This window comes from Apostichopus japonicus, chromosome 8, assembly GCF_037975245.1.
Source record: "Apostichopus japonicus isolate 1M-3 chromosome 8, ASM3797524v1, whole genome shotgun sequence".
Lineage (NCBI taxonomy): Eukaryota > Metazoa > Echinodermata > Holothuroidea > Aspidochirotida > Stichopodidae > Apostichopus > Apostichopus japonicus.
Window position 1 is genome coordinate 6,484,280 of NC_092568.1, and position 23,980 is coordinate 6,508,259.

Sequence of the window (23,980 nt, forward strand, 5' to 3'; positions counted from 1 at the left end):
TGTCTGTTAAAAAATATCGGTATCGTATCGGTATCGGACCGATATTGGGATGATAATATCGGATATCGGCCAAAACCGATATTGGTGATATCGGCGCAACACTAGTCTAGACCACTTCATTGTTTTTAGAGCCTTTGGATAACAAACATCAGAGGCAAAGTCAAATGATATTGACTAAATCTACTCAGGTATAGTTAATTCTTGGCCCACTGATACATCAGAAGATACAATGATACCAGCGTTTACCTTTTTCAACATTCATAACAGTCCCTACTAGTGTTCGACCGATAATCGGTTAGATAATTGGCATCAGGCCGATTATCAGACAATTGGTAAATAATCGGCATCTGCAAAATCCAAAATATTTGGAACCGATAATTACGTTCCACATAAAGGATTGTATTTTTCCGCATTTTTGAATCACCACAACCACAACGGGAGAAAAATGTAGATCGTTCGATTCAACGCTATTCGTAGCCGTGGAAGGTGTGCTAATCAACCGTGTAACGGTATCGCAAGTCCCTCATGCGAGTTTGTACTAATGCTGCTCAATCTACTATCCAGTTTTGGCAGTTAACATCATGCAGTATACCCCCGATAAGCTTAGGGGGACGACTTAAATATTTTTTTTCATTTCGCTTCTTGCATCTAACAAAACCTCCTGTTATCATGATTAACGATTGATAAGAAAGATTAATTGTCTTGACTAAATATAAAAACGAAATCAATATACTTTTGAACCACTTACCGTAGGTGAAAACTTGAAAGTGAAAACAATAATATTAGGCTTTGTTCATTGTGAGTTCTGTGTACATTAGGCTAGTCTGGCTAGAGAACGGTTGAGCTTCAGAACTGTTCAGTTTGAAAATGTGCCCAAGATTTTACCGATGGCATAAAAGGATGAAATCAAGGCGCCAACTTCTCCTAAAAATCCCTAAAAATGTTTGGCGGCAGTCCTCAGTAGTTCTACTGCATTACATTTTTTTTTGATTAGGCAAACATTCTTACGCATATTTTTGCGAAAAAACCCAAAGCAACTTTTTTTTGCTCTGACCGCATGTACCATACGTGCTAAAATAACCAACTTTCAGTAACTACAGTAAACTCCTTACTGCAACCTACTAAAAGCAAGTCTGATTTCCAGTCACATGCGCGACAATGTCAATGAGACTTCAGTGTGTGATTTCTCCCACATGTAGTTAAGTCAATGGAGAAGCGCCATTGACTTACTGTGTATGATCGTTTGAAATAACGTTCGAATGGAAGTTTAACCTCACACATGGTAATCATTGAAAACTTGAAGCAAACGTTCGGGATTGTTTTATTTTTCATAATAAAATAAAACTGTTAGCAAACTGCTTATCCACTAAAGAGCCTGTGTAAGAATATGTGTAAAAGTAAGTTGGCCTGACGTTTGATCCTGTTAGGATCGAAACGTCAGGCCAACTTACTTATACACATTATTTTTTTCATGTCAGATTATATATATTTCGATATCGGCTTACGAAATAACGAATATTTTATTACCATGCGATATACTTTTCACTTTATTTACGTGGGAGTTGCAACACTGATAATGGTTATAATACCAGCTGTGTTGTGGCAGGATTGCAATATTGCGACTCCTTGTTATAAACGTACAGCACCCCATGTATGTATTACAGTGTTCTTTACTTGCTCCATTAATCTTTACTGTGAAACGTTAAGTCGTTCATTTACATCTTTTATTGTAATCATTGAAGTTGGTAATCATGCATAACACTAAATCATAGTTTAGGCCAGTTCCACGAAAATGTTGAAATAATCGGTAAAAAGGTAATCGGCGTCACAGGGACTAATTGGTAATCGGTAAAAGCGATTATCATATAATCGGTCGATCACTAGTCCCTACACATTTCCTTACCTTCATTTTAAATGATCCATAAAGTGTTGCTATTTTAGTGTTGTTAACTCTCTCCAAGACAACATCTAGCACATACAGTAGTTTTAGTGTGCAATTGGCATCACTATCCATGACATGCATACCCAACAATGGAACTTTTGTTTTGAACAAGTTCAGTATACATGCAAAGTGTTTGTTATTAGGTGATAGTCAGTATGCTCTTTTACATGTTTGTACTGCTGCTGCCTCTAGACCCTGGCTAATAAACTCCTGTTGAAATACAACTTTATACCAACAGGAAGCAAGCTTGTCTTGGTCTTCAGGTATCAACACCTACATGATTTAGCATGATGCTATCACAAAGTTCTAGCATTTATTTCCACTTTAGTTAAAATGACCTTGTATGCATCTGCAGATATCATTGTAGGATTGTTGAGATCTATTTATTATTAGTGTACCTTGTGCAACTTAAAAGCAATGTGCCCTGTGAAAGTGAAAGCCTGGAAGAAACCATTTTGAGGATTATTGTAGGGTATGCACGCACCCAGACTGTTTAACAGTAAAGATATTTCAAGTCTTGCTTTCATATGCCCCGAAGCTGTGAAGTGGTTGAATGCTGCGGCGCCTTTCATCTTGAAGAGACCTTGTATTTGGGTTTAGTGAATCTATAGAAAGTCTTAGCTCTCAACAAAGACAATTGTGGAACAAAAGAGACAGATCAGGGTAATCCATAGTAAGAAGCAGTTATGACTCATTGTTAACTAAAAAATGCACATTTTCAAGGGAAAATATCCTCTGGCAGGATCAACAAATTCCTGAACTGGATCAAAGTTAAGTCAACTCTCGTGAATAGTGACATCATTCATAATAGTTGAGGGTGTTTTTATTGGACTTGATGATTTTGTTGAAATCATCGGAAGGTACCATAGATTTGAAATTGTGTCCCAGCATATTTGACTACTCCTCGTTTACAAACTGACTACGATTTTAAGAACAATTCCTAGCTTTATAAAGGTGACTGAAAATGTTACAAAATCATCCTATATGTAAAAATTATTCATGTCAATGTTTAGATTGTTAATCTGACACTTTTAAACAATGGAGCTGTCATGTATTGTTCCTTGTAAACAATGCATAGTTACAGGATCCAAGGCTCTTTGTCACATGTAGGCCTATATGCTAATGTTAATTGGATGTTTCTTGCACATTCCTGATATGCTAATAAAATGGTTCCCAATTTTATCCCTAAACCACCCATGTTAAATCGAAACTTGCAAGATACAACTTGTGGGCGCCCTCTTGAATCAATAACAATTACAGCTAACAGTGAAAGACCAACTATGGAGACTTTTCGATGAACATAAATTCCCACCATTTTTCATGTATGTAATCCTTAACCGACTCCAATTACATTGCTGTAATTAACTTTACCAATTTCGGACGTTAAGTAAGTGAAAAATGGGACGAAAAGTCAGCTTCTATTTCAGACATTCCTGAAACATTCCTAAGACATCAGGTGACCATGTGACGTCAACGTTTGTATACCTCACTCACAACTATACTTTTAGTGTGTAAAGTCGTATACTTGAGCTGCCAAAAACATCAACGATATTACTCCTTTTTCCTCAAAATGTCACAATTCTGTGTTGTTGGAGGTTGCAATTATACCTCATCCAACAAAAGCATCAGCTTTTTTAGATTTCCGAGTAAAAGAACCGACGTAAAACGCCGCAGACTTTGGATCAATTTTTTGAGATCCACGCGGAAAGATTTTTCAGCACCCGGAGTATCTCATGCCCGTAAGTCCACATGCATGACCCTGCTTCTGTGTATGCTGCAAATGTCTCATTCTGTGAAAATTATATACTGTCGATAGCTGTGTCGGACCATGGTCGGACATAGCTAATGTGAAATTGACCGTAAACACGCCCTGGACGTCCTTACATGTAACATTATATCACGCAATTGACAGTAATATATTTACTGTAAGAGATGACCGTATATATAAACCGTGCCAAGGGTATAGCATTGTTAATACATGTACGGTAGTTAGTTACAACTCTCGCCGGCGTTGGCTCACAGCATGTGTAAATAGCCATGTTATGATTTATCTATTTCATTTGTTGTATTCCAGTATCGTGAGTTCGTGATACATGTGTAATATTGTCCGTTCTGTTTATTCCGACATCTGCATGGTCCAAGGAGTTGAATAAAAACGGTAGTATGTAGCGATCGGACGTTTTATTTCATTAGTGACTGTCTGATTGTGGGATGTTAGTACTGGTCAAGGCCTGTTTCAACTAGACCTAACTCTATGGAATTACACAGACTCACGGTAGTTTTTCGCCCAGGATTGAACAAGAAAAGTGGATTAGGATATTCACTGCTAAATTTGTTTATTGACAGGATACTTTTTCTGTGTTTGTATACTTTTGGATATTAAAACGAGTAAGTACTATGTAAGTATATTGTACCGTACGGACCTATTGACGCTACGCTATGTAAAAGATGCCTCCATTTGAGTGGAAATTTTGCTAATAAAATAAGCAATTTAACTAAAATTTCTGCTTATAATTGTCTTAAAACTTGTTGTTAACCTTCATGTGTTCTTGTTTTAAGCTAACAGCTTTTCAAACGCTCAAAATTGGAAGTCAAAAACAGTACAATTGTTCCCTATCTGTGTACAAACAGTGCCTATATCAGCGTTTGATTTTCGCGGTATACAAACTTTGACGTCACACAGTGACCAGAGGCTCCTTTGGGTCAATCTCTGTTTCCAGACATTCCAGAGGTTCATGTCACGTGACTACCCAAAATGTCCATTTTCGTGGTCGTTTTTGATGGGTTATAGTAGGTTTTCGAAGATTATTTTTTACACATGTTGATTATGGGTATGTAAACTCCTAAATTAATGGAAAATCTCAACAACAAAAATTGCCTCCATATTTGGTCTTTAAGTTGAGTGAGAATTGTATGGACGCAAGATAAGTAAACAGCAACAGCCAGAGAGTTCAACAGCTCACCACTGATATCCATCATGTCATAAACAGTGGAAGAGCATGATAGGACTGGATACATATGGAAACAATAGCAAATTATAATAATAGCTTTTGAAAGAGAAAAGGAAATGGCGTTTGACTGTGGAATGACTCATGAGCCCTGTGCTGGTGTTTGTCTCTGTATATACTCTACCTGATTGAACTTGGCATGTACCCAGGCCTAAGGCTTTATGGATGAGTAGTCATTTCATTACATTCAAGCTGGAAAAATCCCAGTGTTATATGTGTTCAAGACAATAAACTATATGTAGGGTCATTTGAAAGTCAAGGCTTGGAATCACTGCAGCTGCGCAATTAACAGAAACCAATGAGATGGTACAACAGGGAAGACTTTAAAAAGCATTTGTCCTTGTCATTGGTAACCTTACATGGTCTCAGACTGGGTAGGAGTAGTATTGTCTTCTCTTCATTCCTGAGCTACGTTTCTGCTTCCCAGCTGTGACAAAAAGACTGGTCTGCAAAGCCAGTAAAATGTAATTGAGAATCATCAGGATTTGAACATTTGCCCCCTTTGGTTGTTTCTTGTCGGTTCGTCCCTGCCTTTCATCTCACAGCCTTCCAGGCAGCCCAAAGGTGGTGATATAAATAATAGTAGAGTTTATTAAAGGTTATACTGGTTTGATAACCCAAGGTGACTGTGAATTAGACATTCCATAAGTTTCTACCCTTGAAGCCCTCTTACACATGCATTAAACTGGAAGATTTGAAAAACTGTACATCAAACTGTAGGGTATCTTATTAATGTGAAGTTGTTGTCTAAATAGGTCTATAATTGCCTTCTGTCTGTCAGTCGGTCAGTATATCTGTCCATATGCCTTTTAGGTCAGAAAACACATCAAAGTAAATAATTGATATAGGCCAAATGTCATCCTAGGTCATATAAAGTTATTTAAGGTTAGTTGGTAACTCAGTAAGGCATGATTATTGTGTTATATCTTATATTTGAAATTGTCCTTATTTGGAGGATGTTAAAAACAGAATATGAATAGCTCAAGCCAAGGCTTCAGCACAACTAAGTTTGACAGGAGGTAAAAATCATGTCCTTTTGTAGAATTGTTATCCAGGATGGTGCATCAATTTACTGTAAAAACAGAAGATGAAATGAAGTACTCTTAACTCTGTGGGGTACTGCTTTCTGAGAACAACTGAACTGCTTCTTTGACATCTCTTTTTGCAATTGTTTTCCTTTTGTTGTCAGTTCGAGTTGGCTGGGGTTGGATTGAGGGCCTACTGGGCTTTGTAGTTTCACTAGCTTCCAAGGCAAATCCTCCCTTACAAGACTCATTGCGTGTCTGAGTTTCCCTGCTTCCACTATTGAGCCTCATTGGGGATGAACAAACTGGTGTAGTATACACATGGAGTCATCTATTTTGTTTTTTATATTTTGAAAGCATCAAAATTTATTGTTTTGAGATTCTGAAAATGTTACCATTCGTGTTAACTGCAAGCAGGTTTTATTATTGCCTGATCATGTTATAACTAATCAAAAATAAATAAATATTTAGTTCTGGACTTCATTCAGATTGTTATGTCTCAGATGAGTTGGACTTCCTTTGTGGGCTGCTTGTGTGCTTATGAGGTTTTGTTTTTACAATCATTACAAATATTATCTTAACTTCTCACTGTGAAAATGTAATTGGCATATTATAGAGAAACAATAGACAATGGTGGAACTGATTTTCTGAAGTTGCCTTTCTGTCTGATCACAGGCTGAAGGTTTTCAATTTTTTACTGTGTCTACTGACCACCCGTTCAATTGGACACATATTGAAGGAACAAGTAGATAGACAAGTGGGCGTTGCCCATACATTTGCCAAGTTTCAGAAATGATTTTTACCCAAAATTTTCAGTGCTTCAGAGTTTCAGTGCTTACAGTATGCATCATGAAGTCAAAAGTATCATGCAGATTCCTTATACAGTGAAAAGGATAATGCCAACATATTAGTTTGCTTGAAGGATGGCCATTTTTATTTTATCATCTTCCTTCCAAATTTTGTTATATTTTTATTCAAATTTCCAGTAACAGTCCATAGGACACAGAAGGGTGGATTGGGGCGGGTGGTGGTCTGGTTGGATGGGGTGGCGGGTTGGAGGGGGTGGCGGTCGGGTTGGAGGTGGTGGCAGCCAGGTTGGATGGGTAGCCGGTTGGGTTGGGGTTTGTGGTTAGTAAGCACATAGGACTCTTACACAAAGAAGTGAAATATGTTTGTGAGTTGTGTTTATGTTGCTTATATACAGTAATTTGGGGAGGGGGCAGATGTTTTATCCATACTTATGTCCATACTTGTACCCATGCTTGTATCCATACTTGTATCCAAACTTGTTCCCATATTTGTATCCATTCTTGTATCCATACTTGTACTTGTACCCATACTCAGGCTTGTACTCATACCAAAGGAATTCCACTTACAGTATTTATACTCATGGTGTTCTATTTGTACTACAAGTCAGTTGCTTCATTCATCCCAAGTTGATGATCTGTTCATTATATAGAATCCAGTGAAAACAGTATTTAGTGAACTTTACAGTCTCTTCACAAAGGTTTTAAGAATAATACTTGTAGCCTTAAAATTTGCCAGATGTAAATAAATATTCTGAGCAGACATGTACGTTAAAATCAGACACATTAAACAGCACAATTAGCTGGGATAGTTTTATTAAATGATTCGCTCTTCACTAATAACAGTAACAGTTGATATAATGTAACTAATAATAGCTAACATCAACATTCTTTATCCAATATTTATCTAAAACACAAACCAATAGTATGTACAAATTAACCTATTCTTCTCACCTTCCCACCACTATTCTTCTCAGCCATACAATGCTCCTCAGACATATCCTATGTGGCACTCTAAATCAGCTGCACAACTCATTAGCATATTTTGATTTGCATAGTTTTTACCATTTTTTAAATGTCCTCATATTTTTTCAGAAGACCTGTCCTTATGTAATGCATTCATCAGCCTAACATGCTTTAACAGGCAAAATCATATGATATTACAATGGATAACTATACAGTCCTCCATTAATCAAATTTCAGTCAGATGAAATGAAGTAAAATGATTGAACAATGAGTACTTTCAATGTCTACGACAGTAAGGATTTTACCTTAATTGGTACTACACAACACATTGGCACATTACAAAGTCCCATAAATGTTTACCTCTAGTTTATAAAAAGTAATTTTGATGTTATAGAATGTCAGCAGTATACTATAGTCTATAGTGTAGCACTGACTCTCACATGAACATAATCTGCATTGCAGTAAACATATGACTAGCAGGAAAGTAATGTATATGTTTAGAGTAACATAACCTGCAATCATCTCACCCCATTGATTTGTAAACGTGCTCAATCTCATGTTCTTTCTCTGCTCTTTGCCTTCCTTTTGTCATGCAAGTCTGCTCTGATTTCGGAAATGAAAACATTCTTCTTCACAATTTCTGACATATTATTAAACATCCTCGTAGACTTGGCTCCAGTCGAAACTAATCGCATGCTCTTGACATTTTACCCAACAAGAAGGAGGTTGCATGAGAAAGGACTGCTCCTGTAAGATAATTAGAATTTTTGAGAGGTACACAAATCATTTTTCTGTTTAAATTTGCTAACCTATTTGCCTTCTGCAACATGCATCCACATCCTGGTTGTATCTACTGTATGTCACATGTATTATATGCTATATTTCACTCCTGTGGTAGTCAAAATAAACATTCTGCTATACTTTGCTATGACACCCAGTCATTTTGAAGAGAACCAGAAAATACTGAGCAAAAGTTATATCATGGGATGTTCGTTGTATAGTGACTGATGCTTTAAAATTTGTTGAATATTTGTCTCAATGGTAAATGATGTGTAGCGTCTTTGCTATTTGGCCAGGATATTTATAGAATATTACCAGACATCTGAAACTAGGTTAGCCATTTGACTGTTGTTGTTATAGCCAATGAAATTGGTGAATAAGGGGTTAATCAACGGTCTAGCATGCGTTACTCACAGGATTAATGCACGATCGGGGGATAATGCAAGCGATGCACGAGGGCGGAGCCCGAGTGCATCCAGCAATAGCATTAACACCCGGAGTGCATTAATCATGTGAGTAACGCACGCTAGACCGTTGATTAACCCTGTTCATTCATACACTACCATTTGTGGGGGGGGAAAATCATAAAACAAAACATTTTTGGTTACATTTAACCAAAGATTTATTAAAGTGATGCCCCGTAATTTTACCGTGCGTTACTCACAGGATTAACCACGGTCAGCTGACCTGAATGGACCAATAGGATTTAGGAATCTTTACTAAGTATGAATGAATACTTGTTATTGCCTTATTATGTGTGTGTGTGTGTATGTGATGCCTTGGCTGGTGAACACAATAACTCAATGTTCTAAAGGTGGATGGGCTTCCAACTTTGTATGTACATGCACCATATTGAGTTCTCAGCTGCTATTGTTTTGGGCTGGGATCAAAAGGTCATACTAGGGCACTAGAGGGCAAACTGTGACAAAGATGGATGGACTTCAAACTTGGCACGTACATTAAACATAGTCAGTTCATGTATGTCATTGTTTTTGGGTGGGATCAAAGGCCGTACTAGGACACCATAGGTCAAACTGTGGAAACATTGTAAACATGATATATCAAGAAGAGAAGCTTTGATGAATCTCATGCTTGGCATGTTGATGTCCCACATTGAGTAGAGGAACCCTATTGAAAATGGTGGAGGTGAAAGATTTTTTGTGGTCAAAATCTATCTGAAATCTTGTAAACATGATAACTTAAGACATACATCTGTCTTGAATTTTATACTAAGAATGTAGATCCAGCTTGGTAGTTGCAAGAACTCTATGAGATTGGAAGAGGTCAAAGGTCAAAGGAGGTCAACATGTGTCAAAGTCTAAATACCTCCAAATTAAAGCTACAATTAACCTGTGAATTCTCCTATACTATGATTTTCTTGTGGTGAACATAGTTTGGTCAGATTTAGTTTAGTTTTGTGAAGGGGCTCTATAAGTCTTCAACAAAACAATGTATTCATCCAGAAAATGAAATCTGTTTCCATTTGTTGATAATCTTTAACACACTCACTTTAAGACACTCAGCAGGCCCTTATCAGTTTTCACACTCTGAGATTCAAGGGCTGAACAGGAACTCAAATAGTCTCAAAATTGGCCTTATTCTGTGATTTATACTAGATGATTTTGGCTTTGGCTAAGTTGTGAAAATATTCACAGTGTATAAACAATGTTATGTAGTGCTTTTTAAGAACAATTATTAAAGGGGTGTTTGAAAGGTGTCAGAGATAACTTTTATTAATTAATACATCTATGTGTCTATATTTCACATAGGAAGACTTTTCCTTCTGGACATTGAAACATTTTGGAATAAAAAATCTGTACTGTAAAATCCTTCCAAGTGAATGAAATGGTTGACATCCACAAGGGAGTCCTTCAAATAAGAGCTTTAAATCTCTGATCATTTCTGGTTCTCACTTAAATATTGGACAATTTGAACTCACTTGCTCTACATTAGTCAGATAGTTATTTGAAATTATATGGCAAGGATCGAATCACAAAGCCAGCTGGATTTTTGGTTTGTTCTTTCTGTAGTACATGTTACATATTACTGCAGTATCACTCATAATGTGTTGAATATATTTCTAATGCTGACAGACTTACCAATATATTATTAAAGTACAATGGCTGAAATTCACAATTCATCAGACTTCAATATCTACTAGAAACAGTGGCGGCGCCAGGAATTTTTAGTTGGGGAGGCTAAGGGGGGGCTGAGCCAATTTTTTGGGTGGCTTACAAGATTGAGTGATCGCCGTCCTGGTGGAGGGGTATAAGGGGAGGGGGTGCCCCCCTCCCCTTTTGAAATTTTTCCCAATCCTGGAAAGGCCTACATGCAAAATAGTGGCATTTAGCGAGGCTTTTGTCACCTGAAAATTTCTCCAAAAATATGCATTTTTTTGTGAGTAACTTTAGTCAAATTAGAATGGAAGATACCAATTCACAGTTTTCGTATCACTAAAATAATTGAGAAACAACTCATCAACACCTGGCGGATAAAGCTGGATTCTGAATTGTTTTTATCAGTCACCAAAACAAGGCTTCCTGCACCACAACTGAGTCACTGACTATTATCATGTGAAAAATTCATCAAAATTTCCATTGACCATTGTAGCACTGCGTTATGGCTGACAAAATTTGGGTAGGCTATATTGTTTCAATGAGGTTTTTTTTTTGTGCCTATTTCAGTTGGGGGGCTAATGGGGGGCTGACTACTACAATGGGGGGGCTAAAGCCCCCAAGCCCCCCCCCCCCCCCCCCTTGGCGCCGCCACTGACTAGAAATCTCTTTGATCTTCATTTTTATGTTACTTTTTTATCTTCCTATTGTAGACAGTATATATCTTACTTGAAATGTGAAATCATTTACAATGAAGCATGGAATGTGGTATTTGAGTGCCTGCCCCACATATATTAATAAGCTTCAAAATATGTGTCTGCATTCAGAGAGACACTTTGACATAAGGAATTCTTTAAAGGTGTCATTTAATACAGCATGATAAGTTAATGCCTGTCTTAGCTGTGTTTCTTTATAATTCTGTGAAGTGCTTCTTCTGTTGGTGGTATCTTGCCAGTATATGAGACTTCAAATACAGGGCCTGCATACAGTTCTTATGTACATTGCTTCTTACTTCCTTGGCCATACCCTTTGGTCACCAGATTTTGGTTTGGAGAACCCACCGCATGTATTAGCTGGTAATCTTGAGATGAATCTCCAGGACAATATTGACCTTATCTAGGGCCTATTCCCCAATATTTATTTTGTAGTGCAACTTATTGAGATTGGTCTATCTGCCTTCCCAACATTCATGAAACAATATTCACCCAGGATGCATCAACAGGATGTTGCGTGCTTGTGGCGTACTGGCTTGCAGGTCCTTGTACCTACACACATTGCTGATGAAGGTTGCACATATTTACTTCAATTACCAATTATTTATATACAGTTGCTAGACTATATCTTACAGTGTTTTAGGTCCTTAGCCTCCCACTGGTACATCAACTAACCACCCTTCATGGGGTCCTAGCTGTAACCTGTATGAGTGGTCATTTGAGGGTAAATTGAGGTTGTCATGTGTGCCCTTAAGTAAAATACCACCATTATCTAAATTACACATAGGAAAGAGAGTTGACTTGAGCTTATATACAGTATTAAGTTCTTTCCAATGGTCCCTCATAATTTGGTGGTGTAGTAAGCTGGGTTCACTGAGTTTTGTAGTAAAGCAGCAAAAGTAGCTTGGGTATGATAATGTACATTGGTAATGTTTGTGGTGCATGTGTGTATTATTTCCTTGTTGTAGAACTGTTATTGCTGTAAGACTTGCAGTCCCAATCTGTGGAATATACATGTTCACCAATAGCATGCAGAGTGCCTTTGGTGTCAATATATATTTAAGACTGTTGTCCTTCATGAGAACTGTGCCACGAAACACAAGACCGTTATTACTCAGAATCCAGGTTATGCATGCTTGGAAGCTACAGCTCTGAATAACGACTTGATGTTGCAACCCCCCCCCCCCCAAAAAAAAAATGGCAATCCATAACTTGCAGATATCATATCTTCTATGATGGAATGGATCTACATAAGTTATTTTAAAATTTGTCCCATTATTCTCTACATATCTTGTGGTGTAATGACTTTTTCCAACCTACTTGATAAGCAGTAAATGGCTAAACAGTTTTGGATTTTGACCTTTGTCCTATGACATCACCAATCACCCAGGCACAAGTTTACAGTTTATGGTCAGGCACCTATCCACCAAGTTTGAACATGATTAGACTTACGGTCTCGGAGGAGTTTGCAAAAAACTTTTTCGCCACAATTTAGACTAGTTTTACCTTGTCACTCTGTTGACCTTTGATCGTAAACACCCAAATCTGTCTTATTTCAAAATTTGTCTCATCATTCTCTACATGTGGTTTAATGATGTTTGCCTACATGTTGACAAGCAGAAAAAAAAAACAATTTTTAGTTTTCTTAACCTTTGACCTCTGACCTTTGACGTCATAAATCATGCAGGAACGAGATTGCATGGTCAGGCACCGACCCACCAAGTTTGAACTTGAACAGACTTACGGTAGGAGGAGTTCTCGACACACATTTTCACACCATTTTGGCCAACTTTACCTTTGAACTCAATTGACCTTTGACCCCAACCCTCAACACCCAAATCTGTCTTATTTAAAAAAAATCATCATTCTCTACATATCATGTGCTTTTTCCAACATTTTGGCATGCAGAAAATGGCTAAAAACAAATTTTTTGATTTCTTAACTTCTGACCTTTGACCTACGACATCATAAATCACTCAGGTACCAAGCTCAAATTTGATTGGGCGTTTAGTTTAGGATCAGTTTGCGACCCTTTTTCGCACAATTTAGGCCAATTTGTCCTACATTGATGTCCGACTCTGATGTAAGTACTACTTTAAATTTTGAACCATTCTTACCATATCTTGTAATTTAATGCCATTTTCCAACATACTGAAAAGCAGGTAACAGCTAAAAACAAAGTTTGGGGTTATTTTACTTTTGACCGATGATGTCATCAATCACGCAGGCATGAGTTTATATGGTCTAGGAGTAGTCACACACACCCTCACTCACTCACCCACTCACACACTTCCTGACATTTCTGATGTGGGGTGAAGTACCATATCTCATCTCCCTATACATTACATGCAGGGAAATGAGATAATAAATAAATACTCAATCTATGTCAGCAAGCTCAGACACTGTAGCTAGTCAGGAAAAATCTTGCAACTTACTAAACCTTTTTTCCTGGCCAAATTGGATCTCTCGTATAGTTTGCACACCATTAGACTAGCTCATGGAGATCTCCCCTATAGTTTGCACACTATTAGACTAGCTCATGGGGATCTCCCCTATAGTTTGCACACCATCAGACTAGCTCATGGGGATCTCCCTTTTTAGTTTGCACACCATCAGACTAGCTTAAGGGGATCTCCCTTATAGTTTGCACACCATCAGACTAGCTCAAGGGGATCTCCCTTATAGTTTGCAGACCATCAGACTAGCTCAAGGGATCTCCCTTATAGTTTGCAAACCCTCAGACTAGCTCAAGGGGATCTCCCTTATAGTTTGCAGACCATCAGACTAGCCCAAGGGATCTCCCTTATAGTTTGCAGACCATCAGACTAGCTCATGGGGATCTCCCTAATAGTTTGCAGACCATCAGACTAGCTCATTGGGACCTCTATAGCTTGCAGAGCATCAGACTAGCTCAAGGGGATCTCCCTTATAGTTTGCAGACCATCAGACTAGCTCAAGAGGATCTCCCTTATAGTTTGCAGACAATAAGACTAGCTCAAGGGATCTCCCTTATAGTTTGCAGGCCATCAGACTGGCTCAAGACGATCCCCCATATAGTTTGCAGACCATCAGACTAGCTCAAGGGGATCTCCCTTATAGTTTGCACACCATCAGACTAGCTCAAGGGATCTCCCTCATAGTTTGCAGACTGTCACGGGTCAGCCAACTTTTACACCTTGGAAGGGTGATACCTTTTCTCTCTCTCGTATACTAGAGCCCTTCTACACCCAAAACAAAAACACACAATAAAGATATTTTATTGTCTTTGCTCAACGTTTAATTACTTTAAACAATTAACCTATTAGTGTGGTGCATCACAAATTACAATATTCCGACACAAAAATACCTTAAATTATCTTACTAAAATATACGCCGCGCCCTTATCATTTAACTTATGTCTCAATCACTTCTTGCACTCTTATAATATTAATCTCTTATTTTGTTATTCTCTTTCTTTTAATTCTTATTTCTTAATTTAGGCTTCCCTTTTTGTCGTTAAAAGACGCTAGGTTATGGATCAACGTTCAATGGCAAGTCAGCTTAAATTCCCAAAATATCACATGCATAACAACGTAAATATATCTTTCGCCTAATCATTTGTTAAAAATGCATCGAGCTATTGGACTGTTCAGGAGCGTCTAGAAGTTCAGAAGTAATGTTCGGGTATCTGTCAGTTCGTTGAACGATTAAAACATCTGCCAATTATGACAAAGTCACGTGCTAATAATTCACGGTTCGCCAACACAGTTTCAAACCTCCATGAGAACCGGCAACGTCTCGATGTTCACCCGTCCTCGTGACCGGGGCGTGAAATGGAGACCAATAATCGAGCGAGCGACGTCACTCGTGTCCCAGCCCAAAGTTAAAAGCCTGAAAACAACATCAAACACTAAAACACGATGTGATACTTGTCAAAACTGTCAAAATACTGTTTCAAGCCTGAACGTTCAATCGTCTTATGTTGACTTTGACGTTGCAACTCGAAAACGATAAATATATAAAGGAATTTAAAGAGCAGTACTCCCAACGTACATTACTACTCTATCACTAATCTCTCTATAATGCTCCCTAAATACAATACTCCTACAGGATGAAATACAGATGACATTTATTACCCTTCTTCGGCCACCGAATATTAAAACCACAGTGAATCAGTCTGTCGACCCGAATCACGACCCTAATTAACATACCAATTCACCCCATGTCAGGGATGACCAAAAACAACCCTATCAAGCTAGTGACAGTCAGTACACACATTAATCTTTATTGCTACTACACATTCCCTATTGTAATACAGTATTTCTCTCTCTAAGGGAAAAGAAAACGTGTAACTCACCATTTAGATGGAAAAATGGCTCTAAACACACAACAGGAAACTGGTCTCGACAAGCGTCTGGCGTCTCGACATCAGGCAGAAACTCCTCCTAATAAAGCTCTAATCTACCTTCGCTATACTCTGACGCCCTTGCTCAGATATTATATATAACCCTTGAAAGTGATTTTGGCAACGAGGCAGCTTTCTAGCTGTTGCGAAAACTAACGCAGTCAGACCGTTGGGGAAAAGACACGTTACATGGCAAAGGTCTACGATGGACTGTACCCAACTTTTCTCTGGTGTGGCTCCATACGACAATGACACTATACCCGCACATACCTTGGTTCTTTCACTATCCTACCCCTTTTGTTACCAACGTCTTCGCGCTATACAAAGCAGGAAGCTAATTACTACCAGCCTGAAATTCAGACTACAAGACAATTACGTAACACGCCTAAAATTTCGTAACGCACCTATGCGTAGCGCTCATTCTTGCCCTACATATCTACAAACAAAAGCAAACTACGGCGGACTTGTTGGACCGCAAAACACAACAACTCCCTAACCTACGGAGGATTCAAATTTCCCTCAAAAACTTGACAAAACTCCCCCCTTAAGAAAATGTTATACCTATAACTTTTCCTTGGGAAATTTACGCGATAGCCCTACTAAGAAAATCTGCGCCGATATTGTCTCGACCTTTAATGACCCTGATATGGTATCGATAGTGCTGTAATATCAATGCCCAACGCATTATGCGCCCATTTGCGACCTTAGATTTTTGAATGCATTTGAGGGGTTTATGATCGGTCTCGATAACAAAGTTTGTGCCATAAAGATATGGTTCGAATTTCTCAACTGCCCACACAATCGCATAACATTCCCTCTCAATTACAGAGTAATTCTTCTGAGCATTGGTGAACTTTTTGCTTGCGTATGCAACTGGAAACTTTACCTCCTCACTTTCTTGGAGCAATACAGCGGCCATACCAACATCACTGGCATCAGTTCTTAATATGAATTGTTTCTCCAAGTCGGGTAGATGAAGTATCGGAGAGTCGCATAGTTTATGTTTTAGAGACCGGAATGATCGCTCTTGTGCCTCCTCCCATCGTATCTTGTTGGGTTCACCCTTTTTCAATTTATCTGTTAGGGGTATTGCTACTTCCGCATAGTTTGGAATGAACGACCGATAATATCCGGCAAGACCGAGAAAGGACCTTAATTGGGATTTAGTTTGAGGTCGGGGTGCATCCTTAATTGCTTCTAGTTTTTCTGGTCTTGGGGAAATCTTTCCTTTACAGACTATATGCCCCAAAAACTCGACCTCGCCATATCCAACACAGCATTTTGATGGTTTTGCTGTCAAATTATGCTCCCTCAGGCGCTTCAAGATCTCTTCAAGTGCAGTTAAATGATCTTCGAAAGTGGCAGTGTGAACCAAAATATCATCTATGTAATTGTCAACATTTGGGATTCCTTTCAGTAGTTTTCTCATGACACGACTGAACGTAGCTGCCGAGTTGATTAACCCAAACGGCATCGTGTTAAATTGGTATAAACCATGGTGTGTGATGAAAGCAGTCAACGGCTTTACTTCATCTTTGACTGGTATCTGCCAATACCCTTTTGATAAATCCAATTTGGTAAAGAAACAATCTTTTGCAAGTTTTGTGAAGATTTCTGAAATATCAGGGATTGGTTCAGCATCAAATATAGTTTTCGCATTCAATGCCCTATAATCGACACAGTACCTGTTTGTGCCGTCAGACTTCTTAACAATGACCAACGGACTCGCATATGGACTGTCACTGTGCTCTATTACACCAATTTCTAACATTTGGCCAAGTTCTGTTTGAATTTCATGCCTTAAGCCATGGGGTGCAGGATACGCCTTTTTTCTTACAGGTTCCTCGTCGATGAGTTTGATGTCATGCTCACCAAGGTTTGTTTTTCCTGGTAAGTCCGTGAATACATCAGGATAACTGAAAATCAACTGTTCAATTTTGTGAATTTGGCCTTCTGAAAGATTCGTATTAACATGGACATCAGTTACTTTCTCTTTCGGAGTTACAATTGGGAGACCTATCATGTCATTCTTGGAAGCAAGATTACACTCGTGATCTAGAGTTACCACATCCTCGTTAATTACTGGCGCTTCAGTCAACTCCAACAATTCTGACACATAAATTGGTGAATTTCCGACTACCTGGGAGGTTGACCTAAAGTACTTTTTCAACATGTTTATGTGGTAGGTCTTTTGCACATGTCCCATATCGATAGTGTAATCGACCTCATTCACGACCTTTGACACGACATAGGGACCTTTCCATTGCATTAATAGTTTATTTTGATCTGTTGGCAGTAAGAGCAACACTTCGTCACCCACAACAAGCTTTCTTAGTTTGGTTTTCCTATCATAGTAGGATTTGTACTTTGCCTGAGATTTTTGCAACTCTTTGCGAGCTAGTCTACACGTTTCACTCAGCCTTTGTTTGAGATCCATGACGTATTGATACGTGTTTCGGGTTTCAGTTTCTTCAGTTTCATTCGTCCACAGTTCTTTTAGGATTTGCATTGGGCCTCTTACAGTCCTACCATAAAGAAGTTCGAATGGGGAGAATTTGGTCGAGCCCTGTGGTGTCTCTCTATAGGCAAATAGGAGCGGGTCAATGTACCGATCCCAATCTTTAGGGCGCTCATCACACATTTTGCGTAACATAGATTTCAAGGTGGCGTTGAATCTTTCGACCAAGCCATTGCACCTAGGATTGTACGGGGTTGTAGTTAACTGATCAATGGAGAGGAGTCTTCCTACTTCCTTCATTACGTTAGAAATGAATTGTGGACCTTGATCGGTAAGAATTTCATGCGGAAATCCGACCCTGGAGAATATATTTAGCAATTCCTCAGCTACCTTTTCGGATTCAATCGACTTCATAGGGGCAGCTTCGGGGTAGCGCGTCGCATAGTCAACTAGCACTAAGATGTAGCGATGGCCGCGTTCAGATGATGGGAATATGGGACCGACAATATCAGCTGCCACGCGCTGAAATGGCACATCAATAATTGGGGAAGAGCCTAGTGGTACCCTAGAGACTTTACCTTTTGGGGTCGTGCGCTGGCACAGGTCACATGATCTACAAAAACGCCGTACATCCGCCTGAAGCGCAGGCCAAAAAAAATTGGACAGAATCCGATCGACAGTCTTCTGTGTACCTAAATGGCCGCCAAGGAGCGATTCGTGAGCGATACTCATGACGCTTTGCCTCAATTTTGTGGGCACAACAACTTGCCGAATTGTAGCGTCGCCTGGTTTGCCTGGATTCGAAAATTCTCTGCAGAGAATACCATTTCGCATGACAAAAGTCGCAGAACTACCGCTTTTGTGCTTGACAATTTGACCTATTTTCTCACGGACCTTCGATAAGGAGGGGTCACTTTGCTGCTGCTTTTTGAGCTCATCCGCGTCCACAATGTCCGGCATAGGTTCTTTTACTTTAAGTGGTTTAAATGGCTTCTCTTTTGCTTGGCTACGCGTCTGCACCGCACCTACGATTTCTGGGGGGTCGCACTTCGAATTTTGTGGTTCCCATTTAGGATCTGGTTGCCATGGTAAACACGCACCAGGGATATTACCGATCAGTACATCACACGTGGGGTTATCCACACATGCTGCTGAGACCGTGCCAACATAGTAGGAAGAATCAATTGGGACAGATGCTACTGGAACATAGCGTATAGTTTGATCAGCAAGTACACAAGGGACAAATTCACCTGTGAGCATATCTGGGGAGACCAATGCGCGCTTGACTACAACGCCATTACAACCAGTATCACGGAGTACTTGCACCTTCACATCGCCAATGAATCCCACAGCTACTGGCATGTTTGTTTCGACTAATTTAGAAACTGCACTTACAATAGGTATTGTGTATCCACACTTAAGTTCCAAACGATCGTTTACTAACACGTCATCTGTTGGCCTATCCACTCTAGCAAACGAAATCATGGTGGGGGTTTCAGCTTCGCTGGATGGTTCATCCCTCCCATCACCCTCTACTCCATCAATGTCCGGTTGGTCAACTTCATCAAGTTCACAACTCGTTCGAACAATGTCAACAAGCATCGCCATAGTTGGAACAAACGATTTGGGGGCCAGCCTACATCGTTTCCAAAAATGACCCGGTTTTCTACAATAATAGCATACTGCCGTTTTCCTGGGCACAGACGATTGATTTCTTGGGGGTTGTTTATCAGCCTCTGTTTTAGGTCTGGAATCAACCACATTACTGAATGGATTTCTCATTCGACCCCATCCCTTATGGACATCCAAATATCCATCAGCTAGTTTAGAAGCATCGCTAAGATTTTTTGGTTTTCTTTCTTTAATGAAAATTGCCAGCTCTGTTGGGATAGCCTGATATAATTGATCCAACACCAAATGCTCTCTAAGAGTATCATATTCGTGTTTTACCTTGGAGGTATCAATCCATCTATCAAAGTATTTGCATAGTTTTGACACAAACTGGGTTGCCGTTTCATTCTTGTCTGGTTTTGAAGATCTGAATTTGATTTTGTAGCCATCAGGAGTTAGATTGTATCTACGCAACAACGCTAGCTTCAACCGATCGTAATCGTTAGCCTCGCTACTAGGAAGCGTACCATAAGTAAACAGTGCCTTACCAGTCAAAAGCGACGAGAGGTTTATCGCCCAGTCCTGCCTTTCCCATTTCTGCGCACCCGCGTACCTTTCAAAACGATCTAAATAGGCATCCAAGTCATCGCTTTCACTGAAGCATGGTAGCTTCGGTGGTTTGGCTTTTTGTGTCACCGTCCTATGAGCATCACCAGAGTTGCCACTTGTAGCATTTTCTTTCTTAAGTGATTCTAGGTCAATTTGCAATTGCAACAATTCTCTATCTTCTGATCTACGCTGCCTTTCTTCATCGCGACGAAGTTTACATTTGTCACTTTCATTCATCACGAATGTTTGCAAATCGGACCCCTCGAGTCCAAATGAAGATCCTATTTCTACAAGTTTTTGGATTTCCAGATCCCCAATTTTGGCCATGACTCCTAATGAAGGACATACACCAAATACACAAGTAATCACGATTAAACTCACGATATACAGAGAACTTGAAATAGAACCACTGGAGTTGCCAATGTCCCACGAACGAGAGACGCCGAGACGCTTGGTCCAGACCAGCCTCCTGAAAAGCAACGGAAACATGAACAATTAGTAATCTCAATACAGAATAAGATAATATGGACCCTTTCGTACACCTATTTGAACAAGTGAGAGAATTAAATTTCCCGGACAGGCCCCCATTTGTCACGGGTCAGCCAACTTTTACACCTTGGAAGGGTGATACCTTTTCTCTCTCTCGTATACTAGAGCCCTTCTACACCCAAAACAAAAACACACAATAAAGATATTTTATTGTCTTTGCTCAACGTTTAATTACTTTAAACAATTAACCTATTAGTGTGGTGCATCACAAATTACAATATTCCGACACAAAAATACCTTAAATTATCTTACTAAAATATACGCCGCGCCCTTATCATTTAACTTATGTCTCAATCACTTCTTGCACTCTTATAATATTAATCTCTTATTTTGTTATTCTCTTTCTTTTAATTCTTATTTCTTAATTTAGGCTTCCCTTTTTGTCGTTAAAAGACGCTAGGTTATGGATCAACGTTCAATGGCAAGTCAGCTTAAATTCCCAAAATATCACATGCATAACAACGTAAATATATCTTTCGCCTAATCATTTGTTAAAAATGCATCGAGCTATTGGACTGTTCAGGAGCGTCTAGAAGTTCAGAAGTAATGTTCGGGTATCTGTCAGTTCGTTGAACGATTAAAACATCTGCCAATTATGACAAAGTCACGTGCTAATAATTCACGGTTCGCCAACACAGTTTCAAACCTCCATGAGAACCGGCAACGTCTCGATGTTCACCCGTCCTCGTGACCGGGGCGTGAAATGGAGACCAATAATCGAGCGAGCGACGTCACTCGTGTCCCAGCCCAAAGTTAAAAGCCTGAAAACAACATCAAACACTAAAACACGATGTGATACTTGTCAAAACTGTCAAAATACTGTTTCAAGCCTGAACGTTCAATCGTCTTATGTTGACTTTGACGTTGCAACTCGAAAACGATAAATATATAAAGGAATTTAAAGAGCAGTACTCCCAACGTACATTACTACTCTATCACTAATCTCTCTATAATGCTCCCTAAATACAATACTCCTACAGGATGAAATACAGATGACATTTATTACCCTTCTTCGGCCACCGAATATTAAAACCACAGTGAATCAGTCTGTCGACCCGAATCACGACCCTAATTAACATACCAATTCACCCCATGTCAGGGATGACCAAAAACAACCCTATCAAGCTAGTGACAGTCAGTACACACATTAATCTTTATTGCTACTACACATTCCTAATATTGTAATACAGTATTTCTCTCTCTAAGGGAAAAGAAAACGTGTAACTCACCATTTAGATGGAAAAATGGCTCTAAACACACAACAGGAAACTGGTCTCGACAAGCGTCTGGCGTCTCGACATCAGGCAGAAACTCCTCCTAATAAAGCTCTAATCTACCTTCGCTATACTCTGACGCCCTTGCTCAGATATTATATATAACCCTTGAAAGTGATTTTGGCAACGAGGCAGCTTTCTAGCTGTTGCGAAAACTAACGCAGTCAGACCGTTGGGGAAAAGACACGTTACATGGCAAAGGTCTACGATGGACTGTACCCAACTTTTCTCTGGTGTGGCTCCATACGACAATGACACTATACCCGCACATACCTTGGTTCTTTCACTATCCTACCCCTTTTGTTACCAACGTCTTCGCGCTATACAAAGCAGGAAGCTAATTACTACCAGCCTGAAATTCAGACTACAAGACAATTACGTAACACGCCTAAAATTTCGTAACGCACCTATGCGTAGCGCTCATTCTTGCCCTACATATCTACAAACAAAAGCAAACTACGGCGGACTTGTTGGACCGCAAAACACAACAACTCCCTAACCTACGGAGGATTCAAATTTCCCTCAAAAACTTGACACAGACCATCAGACTAGCTTATGGGGATCTCCCTAATAGTTTGCAGACCATCAGACTAGCTCATGGGGATCTCCCTTATAGCTTGCAGAGCATCAGACTAGCTCAAGGGGATCTCCCTAATAGTTTGCAGACCATCAGACTAGCTCATGGGGATCTCCCTAATAGTTTGCAAACCATCAGACTAGCTCAAGGGATCTCCCTTATAGTTTGCAGACCCCCAGACTAGCTCATGGGGCTCTCCCTTATAGTTTGCATACCATCAGACTTGCTCATGGGATCTCCCTTTAGTTTGCACACCATCAGATTAGCTCATTGGGATCTCCCTTATATTTTGCACACCATCAGACTTGCTCATGGGGATCTCCGTTATAGTTTGCAGACCATCAGACTTGCCCATGGGGATCTCCCTAATAGTTTGCACACCGTCAGACTAGCTCATGGGGATCTCCCTTATATTTTGAACACCATCAGACTAGCTCATGGGGATCTCCCTTATAGTTTGCACACCATCAGACATGCTCATGGGGATCTCCCTTAAAGTTTGCAGACCATCAGACTAGATAATGGGGATCTCCCTTATAGTTTGCACTCCATCAGACTAGCTCATGGGGATCTCCCTTATAGTTTGCACACCATGAGACATGCTCATGGGGATCTCCCTTATAGTTTGCAGACCATCAGACTAGCTCATGGGGATCTCCCTTATAGTTTGCAAACCATCAGACTAGCTCATGGGGACCTCCCCTATAGATTGCAGGCCATCAGACTAGCTCATGTTTGCTTGACTTGGTTCTTGTAAACCAATTATGTTAAATGCTCTGTACCTGTTTCAGTGGTATGTCATATGATTTAGTTTGTAGAATTTGATGTCTTCGATGCCTCTCTTCAGAAGGTTCAATCTTTATCGCTAGATTTTATTCTAACATCCCCATCCCTCTCCCTTACTTTCATATAATGGTTAAACTACTGTATGAAGGCAAAGGCATACCACATATTTTTCAAGCTCCAATGCCACAACACTGACAGTTCTTGCAAATATTGGTATTTACTGCTAGCCAATGCTGGCAGTAGCACTTGTATGTAAATAAATTGTAAGTTGCTGTATCTTTAAATTGCGAGGTTCCATCAACCTTTGTTTCATGTTTCTTGGAAAACAGGCCTGCAGTTGTTCCAGTTCTTTATTGGTCTATATTGTTTTCATGGCAA

General features: G+C 39.5%; 2 protein-coding genes across 10 annotated transcripts in view; one reads left to right on the top strand and one right to left on the bottom strand.

The window, feature by feature from the left end:
- Positions 1-23,980, top strand: part of LOC139970567 (tubulin polyglutamylase TTLL5-like) — a 185,279-nt gene that overhangs the window by 53,127 nt on the left and 108,172 nt on the right. The window lies entirely within an intron of this gene.
- Positions 14,508-22,782, bottom strand: LOC139970566 (uncharacterized). Of its 4 annotated transcripts, none has more exons than XM_071976360.1 (3): positions 22,195-22,782; positions 15,691-21,726; positions 14,508-15,224 (listed from the first exon to the last, which is right to left on the bottom strand). In XM_071976360.1, exon 2 carries the CDS (start codon positions 20,903-20,905, stop codon positions 16,322-16,324), a length of 4,584 nt encoding a protein of 1,527 aa, XP_071832461.1. In that variant the 5' UTR covers positions 20,906-21,726; positions 22,195-22,782; the 3' UTR covers positions 14,508-15,224; positions 15,691-16,321. The 4 variants fall into 4 exon arrangements, with proteins under 4 accessions (XP_071832461.1, XP_071832462.1, XP_071832463.1 ...); XM_071976361.1 differs by having other exon boundaries at positions 15,691-21,745; XM_071976362.1 differs by having other exon boundaries at positions 15,691-20,885; positions 21,612-22,782.